The sequence below is a fragment of the Dipodomys merriami genome, unplaced genomic scaffold (genome assembly GCF_024711535.1).
Source record: "Dipodomys merriami isolate MVZ:Mamm:240054 unplaced genomic scaffold, mDipMer1.0.p SCAF_412, whole genome shotgun sequence".
NCBI classification, from domain to species: Eukaryota; Metazoa; Chordata; class Mammalia; order Rodentia; family Heteromyidae; genus Dipodomys; species Dipodomys merriami.
The window spans coordinates 317,741-340,960 of NW_027205738.1; the positions used below are offsets into that span (position 1 = coordinate 317,741).

The 23,220-nt window shown below is 42.0% G+C and overlaps 1 protein-coding gene across 5 annotated transcripts; it reads left to right on the forward strand.

Moving 5' to 3' along the window:
* The first annotated feature begins 28 nt into the window (after positions 1 to 28).
* On the forward strand, positions 29 to 22,997 carry LOC138807140 (leucine-rich repeat-containing protein 42-like). 5 transcript variants are annotated; one of them, XM_069992721.1, is made up of 8 exons: positions 29 to 220; positions 8,717 to 9,203; positions 12,479 to 12,610; positions 15,607 to 15,725; positions 16,685 to 16,773; positions 17,087 to 17,200; positions 20,112 to 20,196; positions 22,499 to 22,997. In XM_069992721.1, exons 2-8 carry the CDS (start codon positions 8,731 to 8,733, stop codon positions 22,771 to 22,773), a joined length of 1,287 nt encoding a protein of 428 aa, XP_069848822.1. In that variant the 5' UTR covers positions 29 to 220; positions 8,717 to 8,730; the 3' UTR covers positions 22,774 to 22,997. The 5 variants fall into 5 exon arrangements, with proteins under 5 accessions (XP_069848822.1, XP_069848826.1, XP_069848823.1 ...); XM_069992725.1 differs by lacking the exon at positions 29 to 220 and adding an exon at positions 1,011 to 1,031; XM_069992722.1 differs by lacking the exon at positions 29 to 220 and adding an exon at positions 1,121 to 1,209.
* Positions 22,998 to 23,220: the final 223 nt, after the last annotated feature.

The following is a 23,220-nucleotide window of genomic DNA, read 5'->3' on the forward strand; positions in this document are numbered from 1 at the left end:
CAGTCCTAGCCCTCCCTCCCCGCTCCCCCGCCCCGTCGGTCCCGCGGGTCCCACGGCGCCAGGTCGCCCCCAGCCCCTCCCTCCTGCCACCCTCTCGGTGTCCCACCCTCGCCAGCTTTGTGCCCGGGTGCCGAGCCGCTTCTCCCGTCAGCTGCGCCGCGAGAGGAAGGAGCCGCCGCCGAGGTGCTGCCGCCGCTCGCTGCCCCGGGCTGGGGCACAGGTAGGTGGCGGCCGCGGGCTGGGCCGCTCGCTGAGCCCCGGGCTGCGTGTGAGGTGGGGGTGGGGCTGAGGGAGGGGCGGGTGGGTGAGGTGCAGGCCTCCGGGGATGGGGTGTGGGGGCCCAAGGGAGAGGGGAGGGGGGGCGGTGAGGACGAAGGGGTGCGGGAGACAGGTTTGAGGGTGGGTTCGGTGTGCAGGGGTCAGCTGTGTGGGCGTGTGGGAATTGGGGTTCGGGGCCAGGGGGAGCTGGGTTGGCTCGGAGGGGCTTGCTTGGGGATCGAGGGGGGTGGGCTGAAGGGTTGCTGTATTGAGGAAGTGGAGAAGGAATGGGATTGGAGGGGTGCACGGAGGAAAGGAACTAGTCCTGGAATAGGGGAAGCGGTAGGGTCGGGGGGGGGCAGGGAAGAAAGAAGTTGGGGCTTGGTTGTGAAGTTGGGGATGGCGTAGACGTGAAGGGAGCGGGTTTCGAAGGTTGAGAAGGCCGGGCGAGGCGTGGGCTGGAGAGGTGCGGGTCTTCGCCGGAGGGAAGCTCCCGGGGTGGGGGGGGAAGGCAAGAAAGGGTGGGGGGGTAGAGTGGCGGGGAGGGGAGGCAGGTGGAGGCGGGTGGGGTTGGGTGTGGGGGACTGGGAGCCACGTTTCTGAGGGGTCTCGAAAGATCGGGAAGGTCCGAAGTCTGGGAGGCGGGGGGGGGGGGCGGAGGAGCGGGGAGGGGCGAGGCGAGGGGTGCTGGGGGAGGTTGGGAATTTGGACGTGTGGAACGACCGGATTTTTGTGCGAGAAGCTGTCGAGTTGGTGAGAGTATCAAGATATCTGTAAGAGAGCTTAGCGTGGTCTGGGAGTGGGGGGGGGGGGCTGGGAGGCTGGACTTGGGGTGAGCTTCTGGGGCTTGGGTGAGAAGGCAGGTGGGGGAGTGCAATTACAGGAAAAAGAAATCGGGGAGAATTGAAAATTGAATGATGGCGAAGACAGAACAATGAAGGTGGATTTTAGGTAGTCGTGTTCCAATGAGTTTCTGTTCAGGTTTTTTGTTGGAGAATTTCTAAATACTGCATTCTCAAATAAGCCAAAGGTGGTCTGCAGTCTTGGCCGGAATATCATGAGTTGACATGTTTTCCTGGAATGTGGATGTAGCTAACTTCTGCCCTAGCAGAAGGGAGCCTTCATGGTGACTCTACCCTGGCTTTGTTCCACCAACTCTTTCCTCAGAAGCCCACTGTTTTTGTTTTTGTTGTTTTTGTTTTTTAATCTCCCCTTTGTCCTCCCTCTCCTCCCAGCTTGAGCCAGTTGAGTATCTGGGATCAAACAGGTGGGGAGATTAAATTTTAACGTTTTCTTAATTCTAAAGGTTGATGTCATGTTTTTATTCTTGAGAAACAGTTGGTACAGTGGAAAGAGCGTGTGCTTTGGAATAATATAGCCTAGAGATTGAATTTAGGCTGTGCCATTTAACTAGCTATAGCTCTGTTTTTTAAGTAAGTGACTTCATTTCTCTGAGCTTCTTCTATTAAGGAACAGTACTGACCTCATAGGATTGGTGATTACATGAGGTCATTTTATATAGTACATAGCACTATGCTTGGCAGCTGGAGGTACTTAATAAGGGGTTGCCATTATACTCAGTGTCATTAACATCCTTGCTATAATCTGTTGTTCTTAGGGGATTTTTAACTTACTTTACTAAAGTTAGGTGTTTTCCTCTTTTTCTTTTCAAATTAGATAGCAATAGACTCCGCTGAAAATTTTAGCATTTTTCGCTGTTGCTTGCTCCTTCTGTCCCCTAATTTTTTCTTGGTAAACTGGCTTCAAGGCCTGAAGAAGTTGTGTTTAGTTATCAATTCATTTATCTTGCCTCTTATTCAAAGAAGGCGTGGAGAACTGAATATTTAATGCACTAAGGTTACATTTCATTTATTTGAAGAAATGATATGCTTTGTGGTAACTTTAGCTACTTACAGTGGCTAAACACTAGAACATGTACTATTGTAACATATTTGTATGATGTTTGAGTTACAAAGCTGCCTCTCTGAACAGGTTGGGAAGCCCATTAGAATGCCTTTCACTCTGTTAAGCTAATATATAATACATATATATATAATATATATCTATATTTATATGTCTTATATATAATCTATATAATACAGATCAGTACTGAACATTGTTATTCTTATAAATACCTATTTCTAATTTTCCAATTTGTATGTTTTTTTGCCATGATATAAATCAGGCTCTGTCTCTTGAAAAATAGTCATGTGTAAGTAAAACCCAATACAGAAACTTTGTGCAGAATCCTCTTCATAGTTCTTTCCCCCCCCCCCCCATGGGGCTTGAACTCTGGGCCTAGGCTCTGTCCCTCAGCTCTTCAGCTCAAGGCTAGCGCTCTACCACTTGAGCCACAGTGCCACTTCTGGTTTTCTGGTGGTTTATTGGCGATCAGTCTCACAACTTTCCTGCCTGGGCTGGCTTTGAACTGTGATCCTCAGATCTCAATCTTCTGAGTAGCTAGGATTACAGGCATGAGTCGCCAGTGCCAGGCCTCTTTATAGTTCTTAACTTTAAAATATTCAAACATGAGCCAGGTGTCAACGGCTTATGCCTATATTACTTGAAACTCAAGAGACTGAGATCTGAAGACTAAGGTTCCAAGCCAGGAGAAGCAGCAAAGTGTGTACAATTCTTACCTCCAATTAACGAGCTTGGGCTCAAGCTGTAGAACTCTAATCAAGTACAAAAGCTTAGGGACAGTGCCTAGGCCCTGAGTTCAAGTCCCAGGACCAGCACAATTAAAAAAAAAGGTTTAAATGTATTTAATAATTAGATTATTTTATAGTACCTTATCATCTCCCAGAAGGGCCTTACTGGCAGAATACAGGATCTACAAATTTAGTCTTATAAATAAAAGGTTACCAGAATTCCATGAATCAAGGTCAGTTCCCAAATACCATAGCTGGATAAAGAGAGGCCTTGGAATATTGCATGGACAGATAGTTTACTCTTTGGGAATTATTGGACTTTGAATCATTTACAAAGAGAGTAGCACTTGTTGAGTAGTCTAAAGATAAAATATAGTCATGGCTATAACCTTTTTTTTTTTTTTTTTTTTTTAAATAAGATCCTTAGAACCTGAAGCTGCCAGGATTTGGGAGAGGGATTAGCATCCTTATTCTGGTCCTGAGTTGCCTGTGCCCTCTGCTGGATGGAATCAGACTTAATTTTCTTCACAAGTGATCATCCATCTGTCTATCCCTTTTTCCGTTTTACTCCAAAGTTTGTGGTAACTTAATATGGTTGAGGATTAGGAACAAAGCAGATAGGTGGGCTTTGTTTTTCAAACAATGGTATGTTGATCCATTGTTATATGCTATCTTCTATAAAATTTGCCCCTCTGATATTAAAATCCAATCATTTCTTTTGAGGGCCATACCAGATTTCTTCTTCCTTCTTTCTTTTTTCTTTGGTGGTATTGTAGTTTGAACTTAGTGTCTCATAGTCATCATGCAGGTGGCCCGCCACTTGAGCCATGCCCTAGTCCTTTGTGCTTTAGTTATTTTCAATAGAGTCTGGTGTTTTTGTCCAATAGAGATTCCTTACTAGTTAGCTAGGATGACAACGATGAACCACCACATTCTGCTTATTGATTGAGATGGGACTTTCACTAACTTTTGCCTGAACTGACCGCAGACCATTAACCTCCCAGTCTCCCAAATTACTGGGATTATAGACGAGTCACTATACCCAGAAACTGATGTCTACTTTGTAATCTTCAAGTAATCTAGAGTTCTGTGTGTCCAACCACAGGGACAAAGACCTTTTTCTCAGGATTAAGGTATGTAAGGTTGGAGGAGCCAGATGCTTTCCCCTGATGGAAGAAGAACTTAGAATGAGCAAGGCATGTCTGTAACAACAGACATTGAATGCTGGCAAGAATATGGGTTGTAAACATTGGCACTGTTACAGGATGTTTTTTGTTTTTTGGGTTTTTTTGGCTTCTAGTTGAGTTGTGTATTTTTCCTGGTCCTACCAATAGCAGTATCCTCCCATCATCTGCTCTGCTTCTACCACCTGCAGAAGGGTGTGGCAAGTTGGGGAGGAGCCTGCAGCTGTTGCCTAGAAGAGGAGCTGCCTCCTAGCAACCGTTTCAGCAGGCCCTTCAACTCAGAGTACTAGATCTTCCCCTTTCAGATCTCATGCTTCCTCTCATTTAGTTCAGCAAGTATCTGTGAGCCCTTACCTAGTAAGGACCTAGGAAAGAGTGACAAATCAGATTTGTGCCTTGCCTGAGTACAGTGCAACTCTGAGTACAGTAACAAACATAATACATGGTGCTAAGGGTTGTATAAAAAAAACACCAGGTGTTCTGGGAAAACAAGACAGGCATATACTAGTGCAGGGGTTAGGGAATATTTCCCAGGCCAGGGAATGATGATTGAGCTGATTGTTAATGATGAGTAGAAATTAGCTAGGCCATGGAGGCAGAGAAGGACCCTCCAGCCAAAGGGTGTAGAGTATGCTAACTTTAGTGGGACAAGAGAGTATAGCCAATTTGTTAAGTGGTGTGGTATGGCCACAAGAGTAGAGCAGAGGGAGATGAGTGGGGACAGGGTGAGGCCCTCTTGTGTGATGTGCTTTATACACATAATTAGCCTTTGGAGAAGCATGGGTAGTACTGATTCCCACAAACAGATTCAGTATTTGATCTTCAGAGACTCACTCAGCATTTTTAATCACTCACTTGTTTGCTGACACTTGTAAGTGGCTTCAGGGCCACATTGTGTCCCTGCATTGATGCAGCAGTAGTGGGGTCAGTTAGCTCTGAGTTTAAACCCCAGTACTGCCCAACCCCCCCCCCAAATCCCAATCTTTTGGAGGCAATATTAGGCCTGTATTATAGTAAATTTAACCTCTATCTTCTTTCACTTATTATTTGCTGTACTGGAAGTTGACCCAGGGCCTTGATTGAGTTTGCTAGGCAAGTACACTGTAGCACTTGAGCTATGCCCCAACATCCTTTGTTTTGTTTTGGCTTTCTTTGAGTCATACTATGTAGCTTAGGCTGGTCTGGAACTCAGGATTCTCTTGCCTCAGACTCCTGAGTTGCTGAAATTATGGATGTCTACCATCATGATTGTTATTTCTTTTCCCTTTAAATTGTAGAAATGCCTTCATTTTATTTATCATAGCAATTTCTTGCATGTTTTGAAATCTCATAGTTTCTCAGGAAAACAAGCATTTATACTGATTAATCTTTGGCTATATGATGTCAGTCACCCATCTGACTGCAGAAATACTTGTTTACTTTTACTTCTCTTGCTTTAGCCTCCTGAGTGGGTCTGTGCATGAGCCATCACCCCCAGCTCCCAACTGGTTTGTGTGCGGGTAACATAGGTATATGCTTGTTATTTTTTGTTTTTGTTTCTTTCAGTTACCTCAAAGGTTCTTTTAGAGCCAGTTGCTGGTTGCTCATGCTTGTAATCCTAGCTGCTCAGGGGACTTGACTTAGAAGATCAAGGTTTGAAGCTATCCTTGGCAGAACAGTGTGAGATTCAAAAGTGACCAGTAAATAGAGGAAGTACAGATGAATGGAGTGAGGAATGGTGGGTGAATACAGTCCTAATAATCAATGTACATATGTAAAGATGGAGCCAGGTAACTTGAGGGAGGGGTAGGGTTAGCATAGTTGAAGGAGAGAATGATGGGAGGGGCAACACTGATCAAGATTCATTGTACTCATAAAATGATATGTTGAATTGAAATTCCATTGTACAACTACCTAAAGGTATTGAAAAATAAAATAAAGATAAACCATCAAAACACCAGGTTGAAGATGTGGCTCAAGTGGTAGAATCCCAGCTTAGCAAGCAAGCTCAGAAGTTCAAGGCCCTGAATTAAATATCCAGTACTAGCATTTAAAAAAAAAAAAGTGCTCTGTCAGGGTCTTAATGGTTCTTTCAAGGGTTTTTCTAGCTTTTATTTAGCTTTTGTGATGGATGCCTTTATTTGTTGCTAGGTATAAGAAGCTCACCTGTACTATAATGCTAGCTACTCAGGAGGCTGAATCTGAGGATTGAGGTTCAGAGCCATCCCAAGCAAGAAAGTCTGTAAGACTTATCTCCAATTAAACACCAAAAAAACAGAAGTGGAGTCATGGCTTAAGATCATAGAGCACTAGCCTTGAGCACAAAAGCACAAGGACAGTGTTCAAGTCCCCAGGACTAAAACAAAACCAAAACAAAAATAGAAAGCCTTTTACTTGTGACTTACATAAGGTTTAGAAAATTGAGTTCCACAGGTCCAGAGCACTGTGTTAGCAGTGTTACCAGTTGAGATAAATTAAACATGGTCCCTCCTCACAGGAGTTCAAAGCCAGGGAAACACAAACCCATATCAGTAGAAGAACAGTAAGCCCAATACAATAAAGTGTGTAGTGTTTGCAAGGGTGTTATTTATTTCCCCTCTCTCTCCCTCCCTCCCCTTTTTACTTTTTATTTACTCATACTGAGGTTTGAATTCAGGGCCTTGTACTTGCTAACTTGCTTCATTGGCTGGTGCTCTCACTTGGAGCCATACCTCTAGCCTGACATCCTAGGTTGGTCTCAAACTATGATCCTCTGGATCTCAGCTTTCTCAGTAGCTAGGGTTATAGATGTTCACCTGCTTTTTCTTCTTTCTTCTTCTTTTTTAAAATTTTCTTTTTTAAGAAGTATTGGGGTTTGAACTCAAAGCCTCACACTTGCTAGGCAAGTACCTTCTCACTGAGGCGTACTCCCAGTCCTAGAATTTGTGTGTGTGCATTTGTGCGTGTATCCTTACTCGGGCTTGAACTCAGGGTCTTGTATTCTTGCTCTTTTTTTTTTTTTTTTTGTCAGTCATGGGGCTTGAACTCTGGGCTTGGGCACTGTCCCTCAGCTCTTCAGCTCAAGGCTAGGGTTCTACTACTTGAGCCACAGAACTACTTCTGGTTTTCTTCTAGTGGGGAGTCTCATGGACTTTCCTGCCTGGGCTGGCTTTGAATCATGATTCTCAGATCTCTGCCTCCTGAGTAGCTACGATTATGGGCGTGAGCCACTGGCACCCAGCTCTTGCTTATTTTCTTTGACTCATGGCTGGTGTCCTACCAGTTGAGCCACACCTCCCCTTTCTGCTTTTTGTTAGTCAATTGGAGATAAAATTCTCTTGTATTTATCTGTTTGAACTGGCTTCAAACTATCACCCTCAGATCTCAGCCTCCTGTGTAGGATTATAGGCATGAACCCCTGTGTCTGGCTGCTTTGGATATTTTTGAAATAGGGTTTCACAATTATGTGCAAGTCAGGATGGACTATGATTTTCCTCTTTAAGCTTCTCATGTAGCTGGCTCAACAGATGTGCCCCATTATGTCCAGCTTTTTTTTTTTTTTTTTTAATTCTGGTCCAGGGGCTTGAACTCAAGGCCTACATGCTGTTCCTTGTTTTTTTCTCAAGGCTAGAACTCTACTACTTGAGCCACATTTCCCCTTGAGCTTTCTTTGGTAGTTTAGTGGAGATAAGAGTCTTACAGACTTTCCTGTCCTGGCTGGCTTTGAACTGTGATCCTTAGATCTCAGCCTCCCACGTAGCTAGGATTACAGGTATGAGCAACCATGTCCAGCTTTTTATCAGTTGAGATGATGTCTTTTACCTGGTGGTCCTTGAACTAAGAGTCTTACAGTCTTTTACCTGCTGAGTAGTTAGGATTATAGGCATGAACCATCATTCCCAGCCTCTAGATTTTTTTAAAAATCTGTGTGTAAATGCATTTTTTTGTTATAATTCAGCTTTCCAGATTTTATTTTTGGTACTGAGGTTTGCCTTGTACTTGCTAGGCAAACACTCTTGTACTTCCGTCCCTATCAACATTTTTATTTTTTTAATCTATAATATTCCATGGTATTATTTAATAACACCTCAATTTGTGGACATTTAGATTGTTTTCAATTGTTTGGTTAATGTAAACTGTCCTGCCATGAATTTACTTGTTAAAGAATCATTGTGGGGCTGGCACTGTGGCTTAGTGGTGTCTTTAGCATGCATGAAGCCCTAGATTCAATTCCTTGGTACCACATAAACAGAAGAGCCAGAAGTAGCTGTGGCTCAAGTGGTAGAGTGCTAGCCTTGAGCAAAAGAAACTCAGGGACAGTGCCCAGACCCTGAGTTCAAGCCCCACTACTGACAAAAAAAAAAACAAAAACCATTGCAAACATCATTGATAACTTGTTCAGGGTGAATTTCAGAAACAAGATTGATGCTGGATTTTGATAGATGACCAGTTAGCCAAGGAAAGGGGGAAAAGTGGGCATTCCATGTAGACAGTAAAGGAAACCTTAAGTACCAAAGTTCATAGCAACTGGTGAGCTTTGCTTTTTGCATACTATCCACAGAGCCTGCCTGTAGGCTCATAAAGCTCTCAGCACAGAAAGATGAAGTGTTATGTGTTGCATATGTCATTTTAATAGAATTTGCTTCCTTGTGCTTTGCTTTATAGTCACAACCTAGGCCATGGCTTACTACCTCAAGTCAGAAAACCACCTAGACCCAGGACCCATCTACGTGCGAGAAAATGGGCAGTTGCATATGGTCAATCTGGCTCTGGATGGGGTCAGGAGCAGCTTGCAGAAGTCAAAGCCCTTCAGACTGTTTCCCAAAGGCTTTTCCGTGGAGCTTTGCATGAACAGGGAAGATGATACTGCACAGAAAGAGAAGACTGATCACTTCATCTTCACGTATACTCGGGAAGGGAACCTTAGGTACTCTGCCAAATCCCTTTTCAGCCTCGTCCTGGGCTTCATCTCCGACAATGTTGATCACATTGATTCCCTTATTGGCTTTCCTGAGCAAATTGCTGAAAAGCTGTTTTCTGCTGCTGAAGCCAGGCAGAAATTCACACAGCCAGGTGCTGGGCTGAGGGCCCTACAGAAATTCACTGAGGCCTATGGAAGTCTGGTGCTTTGCTCCCTATGCTTACGAAACAGGTGGGTGTTCTTTTCAGGATAATGATATTTATTGGGTGTGTTTATCCTGTCAATCAGTGGGATTTAGTGAATTCAGGAGTTCTACCATCAAGTAGTACTTCAATTTAGAATTTAAACAGGGAAAGTGGCAGACCATGTTGAGAAAAATCACTATTGCTTCCCTCACACACACACATCTCCCAGACAGCATTTACATTATTTTGAAAATTTTTTTAAATTATTTTTCTTGTTATTATAAAGGTGATGTTCAGAGTGGTTAGTGTTACATAAGTCAGGTAGAATGTGTTTCTTTTTGAACAATATGAATTTTTTTTTGAGGATTAGTTCACTGCCACAGCTCCTCCGTTAGATAGGAAATACTTTACAGCCAAATTTCTTTCTTTCCTTCCTTCCTCCCTTTTTTTTTTCCCCTCCAGTATTGGGGTTTGAACTTGGGGCCTTGTGCTTGCTAGGCAAGAGCTCTTTCACTTGAGCCACTGCATTTGCATTTTATTTTTCAAGGAAGGTCTCATTTTTTTGTCTGGGGCCAGCCTCAGATTTCAATCATCCTGTTATCTATGGCCTCCCACATAGCTGAAATCTTAAGATTGTGCTACCATACCTGGCTTTATTGATTGAGATAATCTCGCTAATGTTTTGCTCAGGCTATCCTCAATACCACCATCTTCCTAATCTCTGTATCGTAAGTAGTAGGATGACAGATGTGAGCTATTAAACAGACCCTTGTGTTTTGTTTTTGAAATAGACTCTTGCTAACTATGCCTTAGCTGCCTTGAACTCATGTGCTTTCTCCAGCTGTCATTTGAGTAGCTGGGATAATCACTCCAAGCTTACACATTCCTTCTGTGTCATTCCAGAGAAACTTTGTACATTAACCAGCTTACCTAGCTCTCCTTTGCTACACAAATGACCACATGCTGCATTCAGTGGTGCACCTTGTTTTGTTCACATAATTTGAAAATTGTCAATGTTATAGATTTTTTTCTTTTTCTTTTTCTTTTCTTTTCTTTTTTTTTTTTTTTTTTTTGGTCAGTCATTGCACTTGAACTCTAGGCCTGGGCGCTGTCCCTGAGCTCTTCATCTGAAGGGGAGCACTCTATCACTTGAGCCACAGCGCCATTTCCAGTTTCGTGGTGGTTAATTAGAGATAAGAGTCTCATGTATGTTCTTGCTTGGGCTGGCTTTGAACCTCGATCTTAAAATCTCGTTCTCCTGAGTAGCTAGGATTACAGGCTTGAGCCACCTGCCCCAGGCTCCAAGCCGCATTCTTAGTTTTCCTCATTCTTAGTTTACAAGAACCTGAAGCTTTATTGTTTTAGATTGGCATCTAGTGTTGTCTGTGGCCTAGAATATTGGTTATGTTTCTTTTTTCTTAAGTGCTAGTATTTAGGCTTGAACTCAGAGCTTTGAACTCTCCCTTGGCCTCTCATCTTCCAATTTATTTGCTCATGGCTGGTGGTCTAACCACTTGAGTCATGCCTCTGCCCAGCTTTTTGCTGGTTAATTGAGAAGAGTCTCACAAACTTTCCTCTCTGGGCTGGCTCTGAAACCAGGGTTCTCAGATCTCAGCCTCTTGAATTACTAGGATTATAGGTGTGAGTCACTGGCGCCCGACTTTGTAATATTTCTTAATCACATTACAAAGTCTTATATCCTTCACAGATAACCCTTATTTCAGAATTACTAAAAAATCCTTTGGTTAATTGATCAAAGGATGTGTTTTCTTTTCTCTAATTGCAGTAATCCCCTAAATCCCCTTTAACAAACTTTAGATCTATGATTGGAAGTTGTAAAACAGCAGCTTTATTTACAGTGCAACTAAAATACATCTGTATAAATAAGGCTCATTTATGTACCCAGCTGAACTCTGTCTCCAGGCAGCTTAGGTTCTACAGTCTAAAGGGGGTACCAGTGCCTCAAGCCATCTGTAACTAGTAGTTAGGCCAGTGATCAGTTTGCGTACATAAAATTTTAGTTGGATATGGGAAGAAAATTTATTCACATGCCTCTTGCTCTCTCATTATTCCATCCTTTTTTTTTTTCAATTATGATCTTGAAAAGAGATATAGTCTCCTCTTCCCCTCTACTTTCTCCCCTCTCCCTCTCCCCCCTCTCCCCTCTCCCTTTTCCTCCCTCTCCCTTTTTCCCTCTCTCTCTTCCTAAGGTTTGGAACCAGGTCCTGAGCACTATCCCTGAACTTATCTTGCTCCACACTAACGCTCTGCCACTTGAGCCATAACCTCTCTTCTGGCTTCTTGGTAGTTTATAATAGAGATAAGAATCTAATGGACTTACCTTCCCTGGCTGGCTTCGAACCTGCAAACCTCAGATCTCAGCCTTCATAGCAGTTAGGATTATAGGCGTGAACCTCTGGTGCCTGGCTGAAAGTAGACTCTTATGCATAACTCCATTGGTCTTAGCACCATCCTATGTGGCCTTCAAGCTGCAAGTGGATCAAAATTAGATGCTCTCCACAGATCAGTTTCCTTTGTCTCTTAAGAGCCTCTTCTCTCTGAGTTCCTGTCATAATCCTTTTCATTTGACTTTACGGACCTACCAAAATACAGAACAGCTAGAAGGCTGGGTAGAGCCCAGCCTGGCATGCAGAGTGCTGAAGTCCTTTTCCTCTCCAGAGAGGCCTCCCTGATGGTTTCCTGCAAACAGTTTGGCAAGGTGCTTGCTTCAGTATAATTAAGTTTCTCAAGCTCTTAGTTTGTCTTAGTAATCATCTAGATGAGAGTCACGCTGCCACATACTTTTGGAGTCAACTTAGAGTAATAGAAACCCAGTGGGGTTGACAGGTGTTCAAGCTTGTGTTTGAGTAGGAAAGGTATGTGATCTGCCAGGTATCTCTGGGTATATTCTTGAAGGTGTGCAGATGAGAACTCAAGAGTTCTCCACCTTGTTTTAGTTTTCATATTTCCAGATTAAAAAGTACCTTGAGATAAAATATGCAGTTTTGTTGGTGTCCTAAAGATTAAATAAGCTCCCAATACTCATGCCAAGGCTGTCTATCTAGTAACAGAACATACATTTTTCTCAAGACTTGTCTTCACTCATGTACTTTTATTTATTCAAAATGCTTATTTCACTGTCATGTATAAGACTCCCAAGGTATTTACTAATTAAAATTTTAAATCTTGTGCAGACAGTTATCCGTGAAGTCAGCTTATAACATAGTACTCAGATGAGGTGACATTGACTGGTACAAAGTCACAAATTGTAATGTGTGAAAGGAAGGTGAAAAGCTGTTGATTGCTCTCTATGCTCCACAGGTATCTGGTGATTTCACAAAAACTTGAAGAGATTAAGTCTTTCCGAGAGCTGACCCGCCTAGATCTTTCCTGTTGCAAACTTGGAGATGAGCATGAGCTTCTGGAACATCTCACCAATGAGGCCCTGTCTAGGTAGCGACCTGCTGCCATATCTAGATGATTTGTTTATTGCTTTTGTCCATTTGCTTGTTTTTAAAGGATAAACAAAATTGATCATCTTAAGGAATACTAGTTAGTTCCCCGTCCTGTGTTCATTTGCTATTTTTTCCTAGAATATTCTCAAACTCCATGCACTTGTTATAAACAATTACATAGCTTGACAACCTTTAGGAAAGTCAATTCAGTCAATTTCCCTCCCTTAAATAACTTTTCTTTTTGTATTTTATTTTGTTTTTTTGTGCTGGTTCTGGGGCTTGAACTCAGGACTTGGACACTGCCCCTGACCTTCTTTTTGCTCAAGGCTAGTGCTCTACCATTTGAGCCACAGCTCCACTTGCAGCTTTTTCTGTGATAAACTGGAAATAAGAGTCTTACACTTTTTTGCCCAGGCTCTCTTTGAACTGTGATCCTCAGATCTCTGCCTCCTGAATACTTAGGATTACAGGCGTGAGCCACCTGTGCCTGGCTAATAACCTTTATTTCAACATGGAACTTGAAACTTCCTGAGTTGAAGAATTTTGCCCTTTATCCAGTCCTAGTTTGTTTAAGATGAGAAATTACACAATTCCTCGCAGCAATTATTATTTGAATAATTAGTGGACTATGAATTACAAAGAGAAATAACTATTAAAAAACAACCTAATATTCTTTTCAAGAACCTGATTTAAATAAACAGCCCATTTTATTTGCCAGATGCCTATGGCTCATGCCTGTAATCCTAGCTCCTCAGAAGGCTGAGATCTGAGGAACACTGTTCAAAGCCAGCCCCAGCGGGAGAGTCCACAAGACTCTTATCTCCAATAAGCTACCAGAAAACTGGAAGTGGCACTGTGGCTCAAGTGGTAAAGTGCTAGCCTTGAGCTAAAGAGCTCAGGGACAGCACCCAGGCCCAGAGTTTAAGCCCCATGACAAGAAGGAGGAGGGAGGAGGAGGTGAAGGGGAAGGAAAGAAGGAAAGAAAGAGGAGAGAAAAGGCAGTGGTGGCTGAGATTTATGGATTGTGATTCAAAGTCAGCCTGGGAAGAAAAGTCTGTGAGACCCTTACCTCCAATGAACCAGCAAAAAGCCTGAAATGAAGCCGTGGCTCAAGTGCTAGAGCACTAGCCTTGAGCACAAAAGCTAAGGGACAGTGCTCAGGCCCTATGCTCAAACCCCAATTTAAAAAATAAAAATAAAAGAGCCAGGCACCCTGTGGCTCACACCTGTAATACTAGCTACTCAGGAGGTTGAGATCTGAGGACTGCAGCCCTGCCAGACAAGCCCCCATCAGACTCTGATCTCCAATTAACCACTCAAAAAACAGAAGTGGCACTGTAGCTCAAAGTGGTAGAGTGCTAACCTTGAGTGAAAGTGCTCAGCAACAGAGCCCAGGCCCTGAGTCCAATCCCATGACCAACAAAAAAAGAGAGAGAGAGAGAAATGGCCCATTTCAAAGCCTGGTCATTCACACTTAGCTATTTGAGAGTCTGAGATCACAAATCGAGGCCATTCTGGTCAGAAAAGTTTGTAAGGACCTCCCCCCCTCCCCCATTCTGAATCTATAGCTGGGTATAATGGTAACATGCCTCTTACCCAAGTCTATGTGAATGACAGATTAGGGAGAATGATAGTCCAGGCCAACCTGGCAGCAAAGTCTGCTTCCCCACAGAGGGAAGCTGGATGTGATGGCACATGCCTATGATGCTAGGGTAAAGTAGTGGGATTGAGGCTCAGATGCACATCTGAGTGGGAAACAAGACCTTATCTCAAACCAGGTGCCTGTGGCACATGTCTGTAACTCTAGCTACTAAGGAGACTGAGATCTAAGGATTATGGTTTGAAGCCAGCCTGGCACAAAGTCTGTGAGACTCTTATCTCCACTAAACTACCAACCCCCCCCCCCAAAAAAAAAAACAACTGGACATAGAGCTGTGGCTCAAATGGTAGAATAGTCCTGAGTTTAAGCACACACACACATATAAAAAAGAGACCCTATCTCAAGAATAACAACCAGTGAATAGACAAGGCAGAGTGATAGAAGGGGTGAGATTGATCAGAATATAATTGCAGATTAGATGGACAAGTTAGATAATTTTATGTATAAACAATCTGAAAATCTAGACTTGAAGTTGGTTAGAATTAGAGCATTGGTTGGGTGTGTTGGAGCATATCTATAATCCCAGAATTTTGGGAGAGGTGCAGAAACATCTCCAATTTGAGATCAGACTGAGCTATGAAGGAAGACTGCCTCAAAAAGGGAGAGAGAGAGAGAGAGAGAGAGAGAGAGAGAGAGAGAAACAGTATCAAATGTATAGCGTTGGTTACTTCGCCAAATGAATTTTTAAAATTTGAATTAGAGCCTCACCTCCAGTCTGGCATTTTTCTGGTTAATTGAAAGTAGAATTTAATGTTCTTTTCTGTTCCAGCTGACTCTGAACTGTTCTCAGGTCTCAGTATCCTGAGTACTGGCACTGTATCACTCTGTGTGTGTGTGTGTGTGTGTGTTGGTCCTGTATCAGTGTGTGTGTGTGTGTGTGTGTGTGTGTGTGTGTGTGTGTGTTGGTTCTGTATCACTCTGTGTGTGTGTGTGTTGGTCCTGTATCACTATGTGTGTGTGTGTGTTGGTCCTGTATCACTGTGTGTGTGTTTGTGTGTGTGTGTTGGTCCTGTATCACTCTTGTGTGTGTGTGTGTCTGTGTGTTGGTCCTGATGCTTGAACTCAAGACCTGGACACTGTTCCTGAGCTTTTTTGCTCAATACTGGTACTCTTATCACTTGAGCCACAGTTCCATTTCTGGCTTTTTTGGTGGAGCTAAGAGTCTCACAGACTTTCTGCTTGGGCTAGTTTCAAACTGTGATCCTCAGATCTCAGCCTCCTGAGTAGCTAGAATTATAGATATAATCCACTGGCACCCAACAATATTCTATATTTTAAATGACCTATACTCAAATGCTTTTTAAGTAATTTAATTATAGATTTTGTTTCCCTAGTGTAACTCAACTACATCTGAAGGATAATTGTTTATCGGATGCTGGAGTACGGAAAATGACAGCACCAGTTCGAGTGATGAAAAGAGGCCTTGAGAATCTAACACTATTAGACTTATCTTGTAAGTTTTAGCAATTAAAGTTTATTCATGTTGGAAAAAATGGCTTCAATAATCACCTTCCACTTGGTTTTCAAGGCAGGAAAAACCCTTTCAAAACACCCGTGCCACTTAAAGTGTACAGACCAGAGAGCTTTCCCTTGTATTCATAGCTGACATCGAGGATGTCTGACTCTACTGTCTTTGGGTCTCTGATTCATGGTGTCTGTCATAGGTCATTTTAATCCATGCTTAGCTGAGGCAATATGAATGAATCTAGTTATGACAACTTAAAATTCTCAGATATTGACTCCCGACAGAAGGAAGTCAACACAGAACATTTGCAATTTTGGCATCCACCTAATCTGTGGCTGGGTGGTGTGGTACCAAAAAGATAAAGAAACTGGGGTAAATTGAGAGGGCCCTTCTTGTGTGTCACTTTTTACTAATAACTATAGCCTTGGCCAAGACATTTAACCTGTGACTTTTGAATTTGACCTCAGTGGAATAAGGATAATATTGAATGCTCTACAAAACCTTCTAGAAGGATGTGTATTCATTCAACAGATATTTTATGAGCATCCATAATGTGCCTGTTCCTATGCTTATTATATCCTAGAAGACTGTGCTACAAACAATTCTGATAATAAGAAACATAAGAAAAGTTTCCAAAGAAAATGCATGTTAGCTTTAATACAGGCTGTTTTCATTTGGTTCTAAATTCAACCTTTTGGATAACTACATAATTCCTTTACTTTTCTCTGGATCCCCAACTCTTGGGTAGCTATAACTATAAAGAATCTTAGGGGTCATCTTGTGGGTGGTTCATATTCCAAGGAGCGGACAAAACGCCTATATTTAACTTCTGAAAAGTTTGTTCACTCAATAGTTTATGGTTGCCTAGACTTATTCTCCTGAATTTATAGTTGCTACATTCACAACCACTATATTGTAAACAAAGCTGCTTTGTTTTTGACACCTAGGTAACCCTGAGATCACAGATGCTGGAATTGGATACCTCCTTTCATTTAGAAAACTAAACTGCTTAGATATCTCTGGAACTGGGCTCAAGGTAAGACTTTAGTTTTTCTCATTTTTCCAGATTCAGTATTTGATACTTTGCTTTTTGTTTGAAAGGGCTAGTATTTATAATGTTTTTTTTTTGAAGGGGGGGGAGTTGTTTTGTTTTTATTTTTGAGGCATGGGCTTACTATTTATCCCAGGCTGGACTTGAACTTGTGACCTTCCTGTCTCAGCCTTCTAAATGCTGGGAATTATAGGTGTGAATTACCATGCTTGGCCTATCATGGTCTTTATTTGCTACTGAAAGCAAGTAAGAATTGGCCAAATGTGTTCACATATCTGTTTTGTCTCTCCCTCACTAGGATATCAAAGCTGTCAAACACAAACTCCAGACTCGCATAGGCCTTGTTCACTCCCAAGTGCCTTTGAAGGAATTTGATCATAGTAACTGCAAGACAGAGGGCTGGGCTGACCAGGTACTGTAGAATTTTCTCTACAGCTAATGCAGCTTTTTGTTTTAATGCACTGATTTTTTAAAATGTTGTGTTGGTACTGTGGCACAAACTCTGGGCCTTTCATTTTCCCTTAGCTTTTTTGCTCATAGCTGGTGTTCTACCACTTGAGCCCACAGCTCTATTTCCAGCTCTTTTCTGGTTAATTGGAGAGAAGAGTCTCTAGCTCAGTTTGTCTGCCTGGCTGACTTTAAACCTCAATCCTCCCATCTCAGCCCTGTGAATAGTAGGATTATGCGCATGAGCCATCTGCATTGACTTGAATTGAATTTTTAATAAAATGTCTTATCCAACACATAGATCAAACATTAGTCCTCTTTGTCATCTTCTTGTCAAATCAGAAACATTGATGGGCTATCAAAGAATCTAGGAGGAAATACTACCTTATAAGTATCTCAGAAAATAAGTGAATTCTGGCTTATTATGCAAAAAATCTGGCTTGGCCTATCTTCAGGACAGATTTCTGTTAGCAGTGTTTACTTACTGGAGAGAGAATAAACTCTCTGTAGAAAATTAGGAAGGGAGACTGGTGAGGCTGTGTTTGAGAAGCACTCCAACCTTAATTCAGAACATGCATTATGAAATAATTACCAGAGTGTATCCATGGTTGAATCATAGATGCACTCAATGAACTTGGGTCAGTGTGGGATTATCATGCCAATGCTTGGTAGCAGGTATAAAAAGGATAGAAATCAAGAAATGAAAGAAGCTGAGGTTTAGAATCCTGGTTCAATACCCAAAGTTTTCCCTTCCATGCCACCACATCTTTTGTTTTTTTGTTGTTTTTTTTTTTGGTTGGTTGTGGGCCTGAACTCTGGGCCTCAGCTCTTCAGCTCAAGGCTAGCGCTCTACCACTTGAGCCACAGCGCCACTTCCAGCGTTTTCTGCTTATGTGGTGCTGAAGAATTGAACCCAGGGCCTCATGCATGCAAGGCAAGCGTTCTACCACTGAGCCACCTTTCCAACCCAACCACCACATCTTTAGTGTCATTGTTTGGTGGCCCTTTTCTGTGTATAAATATCAACTATCCTTATTCTGACATGTTCTTCATATCTCAGTGCATCCATGTACTTTCTTGTTACCTCTCCCACTTTCTCACTGCCCATCACTTCCTAACCCTTTGTAATCCAGGTATGGCCTCCACTATTGTACTGAAAGGATTCTCTGGAAGGTGACAAGTAACCTCATACTTCTCTTTCCTTGTATTTTCTGTGTCATTTGCTGTATACATGTGTGCCATATGGTATTCTTATTTGGTTAATTCTTTTTTCCTCCTATTTTTTGGAGTGAATTTTGATCAATATTCTTCCTTCTTTCTGTCTTTATTACATCTCCATTCACCCCTGCTGACCTTATCTTTTCTCGGGCCCCTTGCAAGGGTGACTACCCTATCAGATGTTAGATTACATTCCCCAATATTGTCCATGAGTCTACTTGATACCCTCACTTCCACTTGTCCAGAACCAAACTCATTTTCCTCTTCCCTGTCCCCAAGTACTACTTCTTACTGACATTCTTTCTTCTGTTAGTAGAAGGACAATTTCCCTCCAAGTCAAATTTAGCAGATTTGTGTGTGTGTGCTGGTCTTGGGGCTTGAACTCAAAACCTGGATGCTGTGCCTGAGCTGCTTTTATTCAAGATTAGTGCTATCACTTGAGCCACAGTGCCACTTCTAGCTTTTTTGAGTAATTTATTGGAGATAAGGGTCTCACAGACTTCTTCTTGGGCTGGCTTCAAACCACAATCCTCAGATCTCAGCCTCTTCAGTAGCTAGGATTACATGCATAAGCCACTAGTGCCGGGCCTTACCTGGGTCTTCTCTTACATGTGTTCTGTTTTCTGTAATGAGGAAAGTGTCATAGGAGTGTACCAAACCCTGCCATACCTGCTGTGTATGTTATTTAGTCCTGGTAATATCCCTGTGAAATGTGTATAGTTATTAAGCTGTTTCACAGATGAAGAAATTGAAACTCCAAAATTAAATCCCTTATTGAGAGTCTCCTGGCTACTGAGTGGCACAGCCAGATTGTTTTTAAACTCTAGTGTACTGTTGTTGTGACAGGCTTTTCTTGATTATCACATGGCATGCAATCATGAATGTGTTAAATGCAAAGTTCTTATTACTCATGGTATATTGAAGAGGTAGTTTATTGGTCTTTCATTTATGTAGTAACTTACAAAATTAATAAGGTAACATAATAAAATATATTTGTACATTGTTGGTATATTTTAAGGCATGAGGAAGTCTATGAATGTATAAAAAGTATTAAGATTAAGGTTTTCAATTTTAATAGTTTTGGGCTGGGAAGGTGGCTCAGTGGTAGAGTGCTTGCCTTGCATGCATGAGGCCCTGGGTTCAATTCCTCAGCACCACATAAGCAAAGAGAAAAAAGCCGGAAGTGGCGCTGTGGCTCAAGTGGTAGAGCGCTAGCCTTGAGCTGAAGAGCTGAGGGACAGCACCCAGGCCCAGAGTTCAGGCCCCACGACCGGACCCAAAAAATAAATAAATAAATAAATTTTAATAGTTTTAAGTGTGTGAAGTGTATTTATAGCTTGAGATAAGGAGAGGAATAAAAGCTTAATATACTTGTGTTAATCATGTAGACAAATACATTCTGATTCAACTCTTATATGAGAACAGAAAATCCAAATTTAGTTTTATTCTTCTCACCAATCATCCAAAATAAAAGTTACTACATAGGTTTGTGTTTATAGAAGGGAAGGAAGCAAGGAAGCAGTAGGGTGCTTGCCCAGCTTGAACAAGGCCTTGGTTCCATCTCTTACATTACAAAGAAAGAGGAAGAAAGGGAGAAAGAGGAAACAAGAAAGGCTTGAGATTATGTTTGGATTCAAATTTTTCTAAATATCTTTTAGATTGTTCTGCAATGGGAACGTGTGACTGTGGAATCAATGCAACCACAAAAAAACATGGACCTTCGAAAAACAACTCTCAATTTCTGTGAGAAATTTCTTTTTTGGGGGGGGAGGTTGCTTTGGGGGTTTTGCACCCCTAAATCGAAAGTTAATTACAATATTATTGATATATTTATTGTTGTTAAGACTTATATTCCCTCATATAGCTTACAATTCAGGTTTGCTCTTAGCTTTTCAAACCTATACCAAAAAGATAGCCTTTTGGTGGTCTTGTTGGTTTTTGAGACAGAGGTCTTGCTTGAACTCCAGATCCTTCTGCCTCTGCATCTAGGTACTAGGATTACAAGTGTGTCCCACTACACCTGGTAGGAAGATATTATGTCCTATCTTATTCCAAATAAGATTTATGGGGAAAAAAACGATGGTTTATGGTGGCACAAACATAGAATACAGAAGTAAGAAGGAATTTGCTATAATTGAAAGATTTAAAAGTGGGGCTATAATGTGTAGCTCAGAGCCAGAGTACTTGCTTACCCTATGCAAGGGCCTAGGCATGGAAAGAAAAAAATAATTTCTTTAAAATAAAAAAGCAAAAGTGTAACCCAAGTTGACACCAATAGGTAAATAAAAATGCATATAAATATTTACATTCAATGGAATATTATTCAATCTTAAGAAAATTTGAGGGGCTGGGAAGGTGGCTCAGTGGTAGAGTGCTTGCCTTGCATGAGTGAGGCCCTGTGTTCGATTCCTCAGCACCACATAGGCAAAAAAAAAAAAAAAAAAAGCCAGAAGTGGAGCTGTGGCTCACTGGTAGAGTGCTAGCCTTGAGCTGAAGAGCTGAGGGACTGCACCCAGACCCAGAGTTCAAGCCCTATGACCGACAAAAAAAAAAAAAAAAAGTTTGGGGCTGGGAAAGTGGCTCACTGTTAGAGCACTTGCCTTGCATGCCTGAGGCCCTGGGTTCGATTCCTCAGCACCCACATAAGCAAAAAGAAAAAAAGCAGGAAGTGGCCCTGTGGCTCAAGTGGTAGAGTGCTAGCCTTGAGCTGAAGAGCTGAGGGACAGCGCCCAGGCCCAGAGTTCAGGTCCCACGACTGGACCCAAAAAAAAAAAAAGAAAAAAGAAAAAAAGAAAATTTGACACCTGACCTTGGAGTGTTAACTGTGACACAGCAGGACCAATCGTTCTGTGAGGTTCCTAAATTCCTAGAAAAAGTAGAGCAGTGTTTGTCAAGGTATCAGGGAGGGAAAAATAGTGAGTTACTGTTTAATGGTTAAGGAGTTTCAGGTGTTTGTTTTATCTCCTTGCCTGTACTGGGGTTTGAACTTGGGGTCTTGTGCTTTCATTTGGCTTTTTCACTCAAGACTGGTGCTCTACCACTTGAGCCACAGCTCCACTGCCAGCTTTTTTAAAACATAATTTATTTGTTATTAAGCTGTGATACAGGGAGTTACAGTTGCATAAGTCAGGTAATGAGTACATTTCTTTTTGAACAATGTCCCCCCTTTGCTTTCCCCCTGCTCCCCCTTCCTGTTCCTGCCAACAGTTGCATTTGTTCATCCTTCTTCCCTCCAGCTGCTGACTTCCAGCTTTTTAGTGGTTGATTGGAGATGACAGTCTCTTTGAGTTATTTGCCTGGCCTGGTTTCAAACCATGATCTTCAGATTTCAGCCTCCTGAATAGCTAGGATGATATGTGTGAGCCACCAGTGCCTGGCTAAAGTTTCAGTTTTGTAAGATATGAAAAAGGTTTCTGGAGAGGGATGATGGTGATGATTGCACAGTTTGAATGTATGTAATTCACTAAACTATATACACTTAAAATTGGTTAAAATGATAAATTTTATGTTGTGTATTTTAGTATAATTTTTAAAGAGAATCAGGTGACAAAATCAAAATGGAAAAAAATAGGTTAACAAAATAAGACTCCAGAGTATACCAAAAAATAAATAACATACGATTGTATTGTTTGCTGGAGCTGTGCCACAGATTTAATTTAGATGGTAGGCTAGATTCATGTCCAGTTTTTTAAAATCATGTTGAGTTTTTAGTGTGTGCTAAGCCAATGCATTATTTTCACAGCATACTTACTAGATATTTTTAATATCCTTAGGAAGATGAGAAAACTGAGTTTTGGACTAGTCATTTGTTCCAACTCACTTGTCAGAATCCAGTAAGAGTTCCTGGCATCATGCTGTGCCAGTGCACACATCACTGAAGTCCTGCTTGCAGACTATAGACTTTTGAGGGCTCCCAACAAAATAAAATTAACCCAAAACTCACCCTGTTTGGACTTTTGTTGTTTACTTGGGTCATCTGTTTAGATGTAGGCAGGTGTAAGCATGAGCAGTAGTGAACCCTTCCCCCTCTCCACTACTCTTACAGATCAGACCCGGGCGCTAATGGAAGCCTCAAGGAAGTGTCCCCTGGCAGACACTCACATGAACTCTTCTGGAAAACTCCAGTTCTATAGAGAGAAAGCCTCAGACTGCCATGGGCCATCATTGAAACATGAAGCTTCCTTGGGCCAAGAGACTAAGAAGAGCAAGAAGAGAGCTTTTGAGGAGTCAGAGCCTGAGCAGAATAACTCTCCACAGTCTTCAAAGCAGAAATATGTATGTTTGACTGTGGAAGACTGGGACTTGTTAAATTCCTACTGACTAGCAGTTAGAAGTTGACCTCTCTCCTCAGCGCTAACGCATGGGGAAAGGGGACTGGTGATGATTTACTTTTTGTTTGAATTTACCTATGGCATTAGTATAGCAAGCAGAAATTTATACTTTTGTGGTGGGGGAGGGGAATACTATGGAAGTACGTGATAATTTCTAATGTATATTTTCAATACATAGTAATTTTTTCAAATAAACCTTTTTGCTGTCCTTAAGTTGTTTGTGGATTATAAACTGCAGCCACCGGAAATCACATGTTGGGATGGAAGCCAGTGTGAACTAATAGGGCAGCATGGTATGTGTTATTACTAAATCTGACCCTGCCAGCAGAACGTAGACATTCATGAAGAGTTCTAGAGTTACATGGTGGTAATAAGCACACCTTGACAGGATGCCCTGCCCTCTTGTCAACCATGGAACACAGATAGGAAAGAGCCC

Bases quoted from the DNA above. Each gene is read 5' to 3' on its own strand.
- LOC138807140 (XM_069992721.1), top strand. From the start codon at position 8,731: ATGGCTTACTACCTCAAGTCAGAAAACCACCTAGACCCAGGACCCATC. The intron at 16,774-17,086 runs GTAAGACTTTAG...CTCCCTCACTAG, and splicing joins TCTCTGGAACTGGGCTCAAG to GATATCAAAGCTGTCAAACA. The intron at 20,197-22,498 runs GTGAGAAATTTC...CTACTCTTACAG, and splicing joins AAAAACAACTCTCAATTTCT to ATCAGACCCGGGCGCTAATG.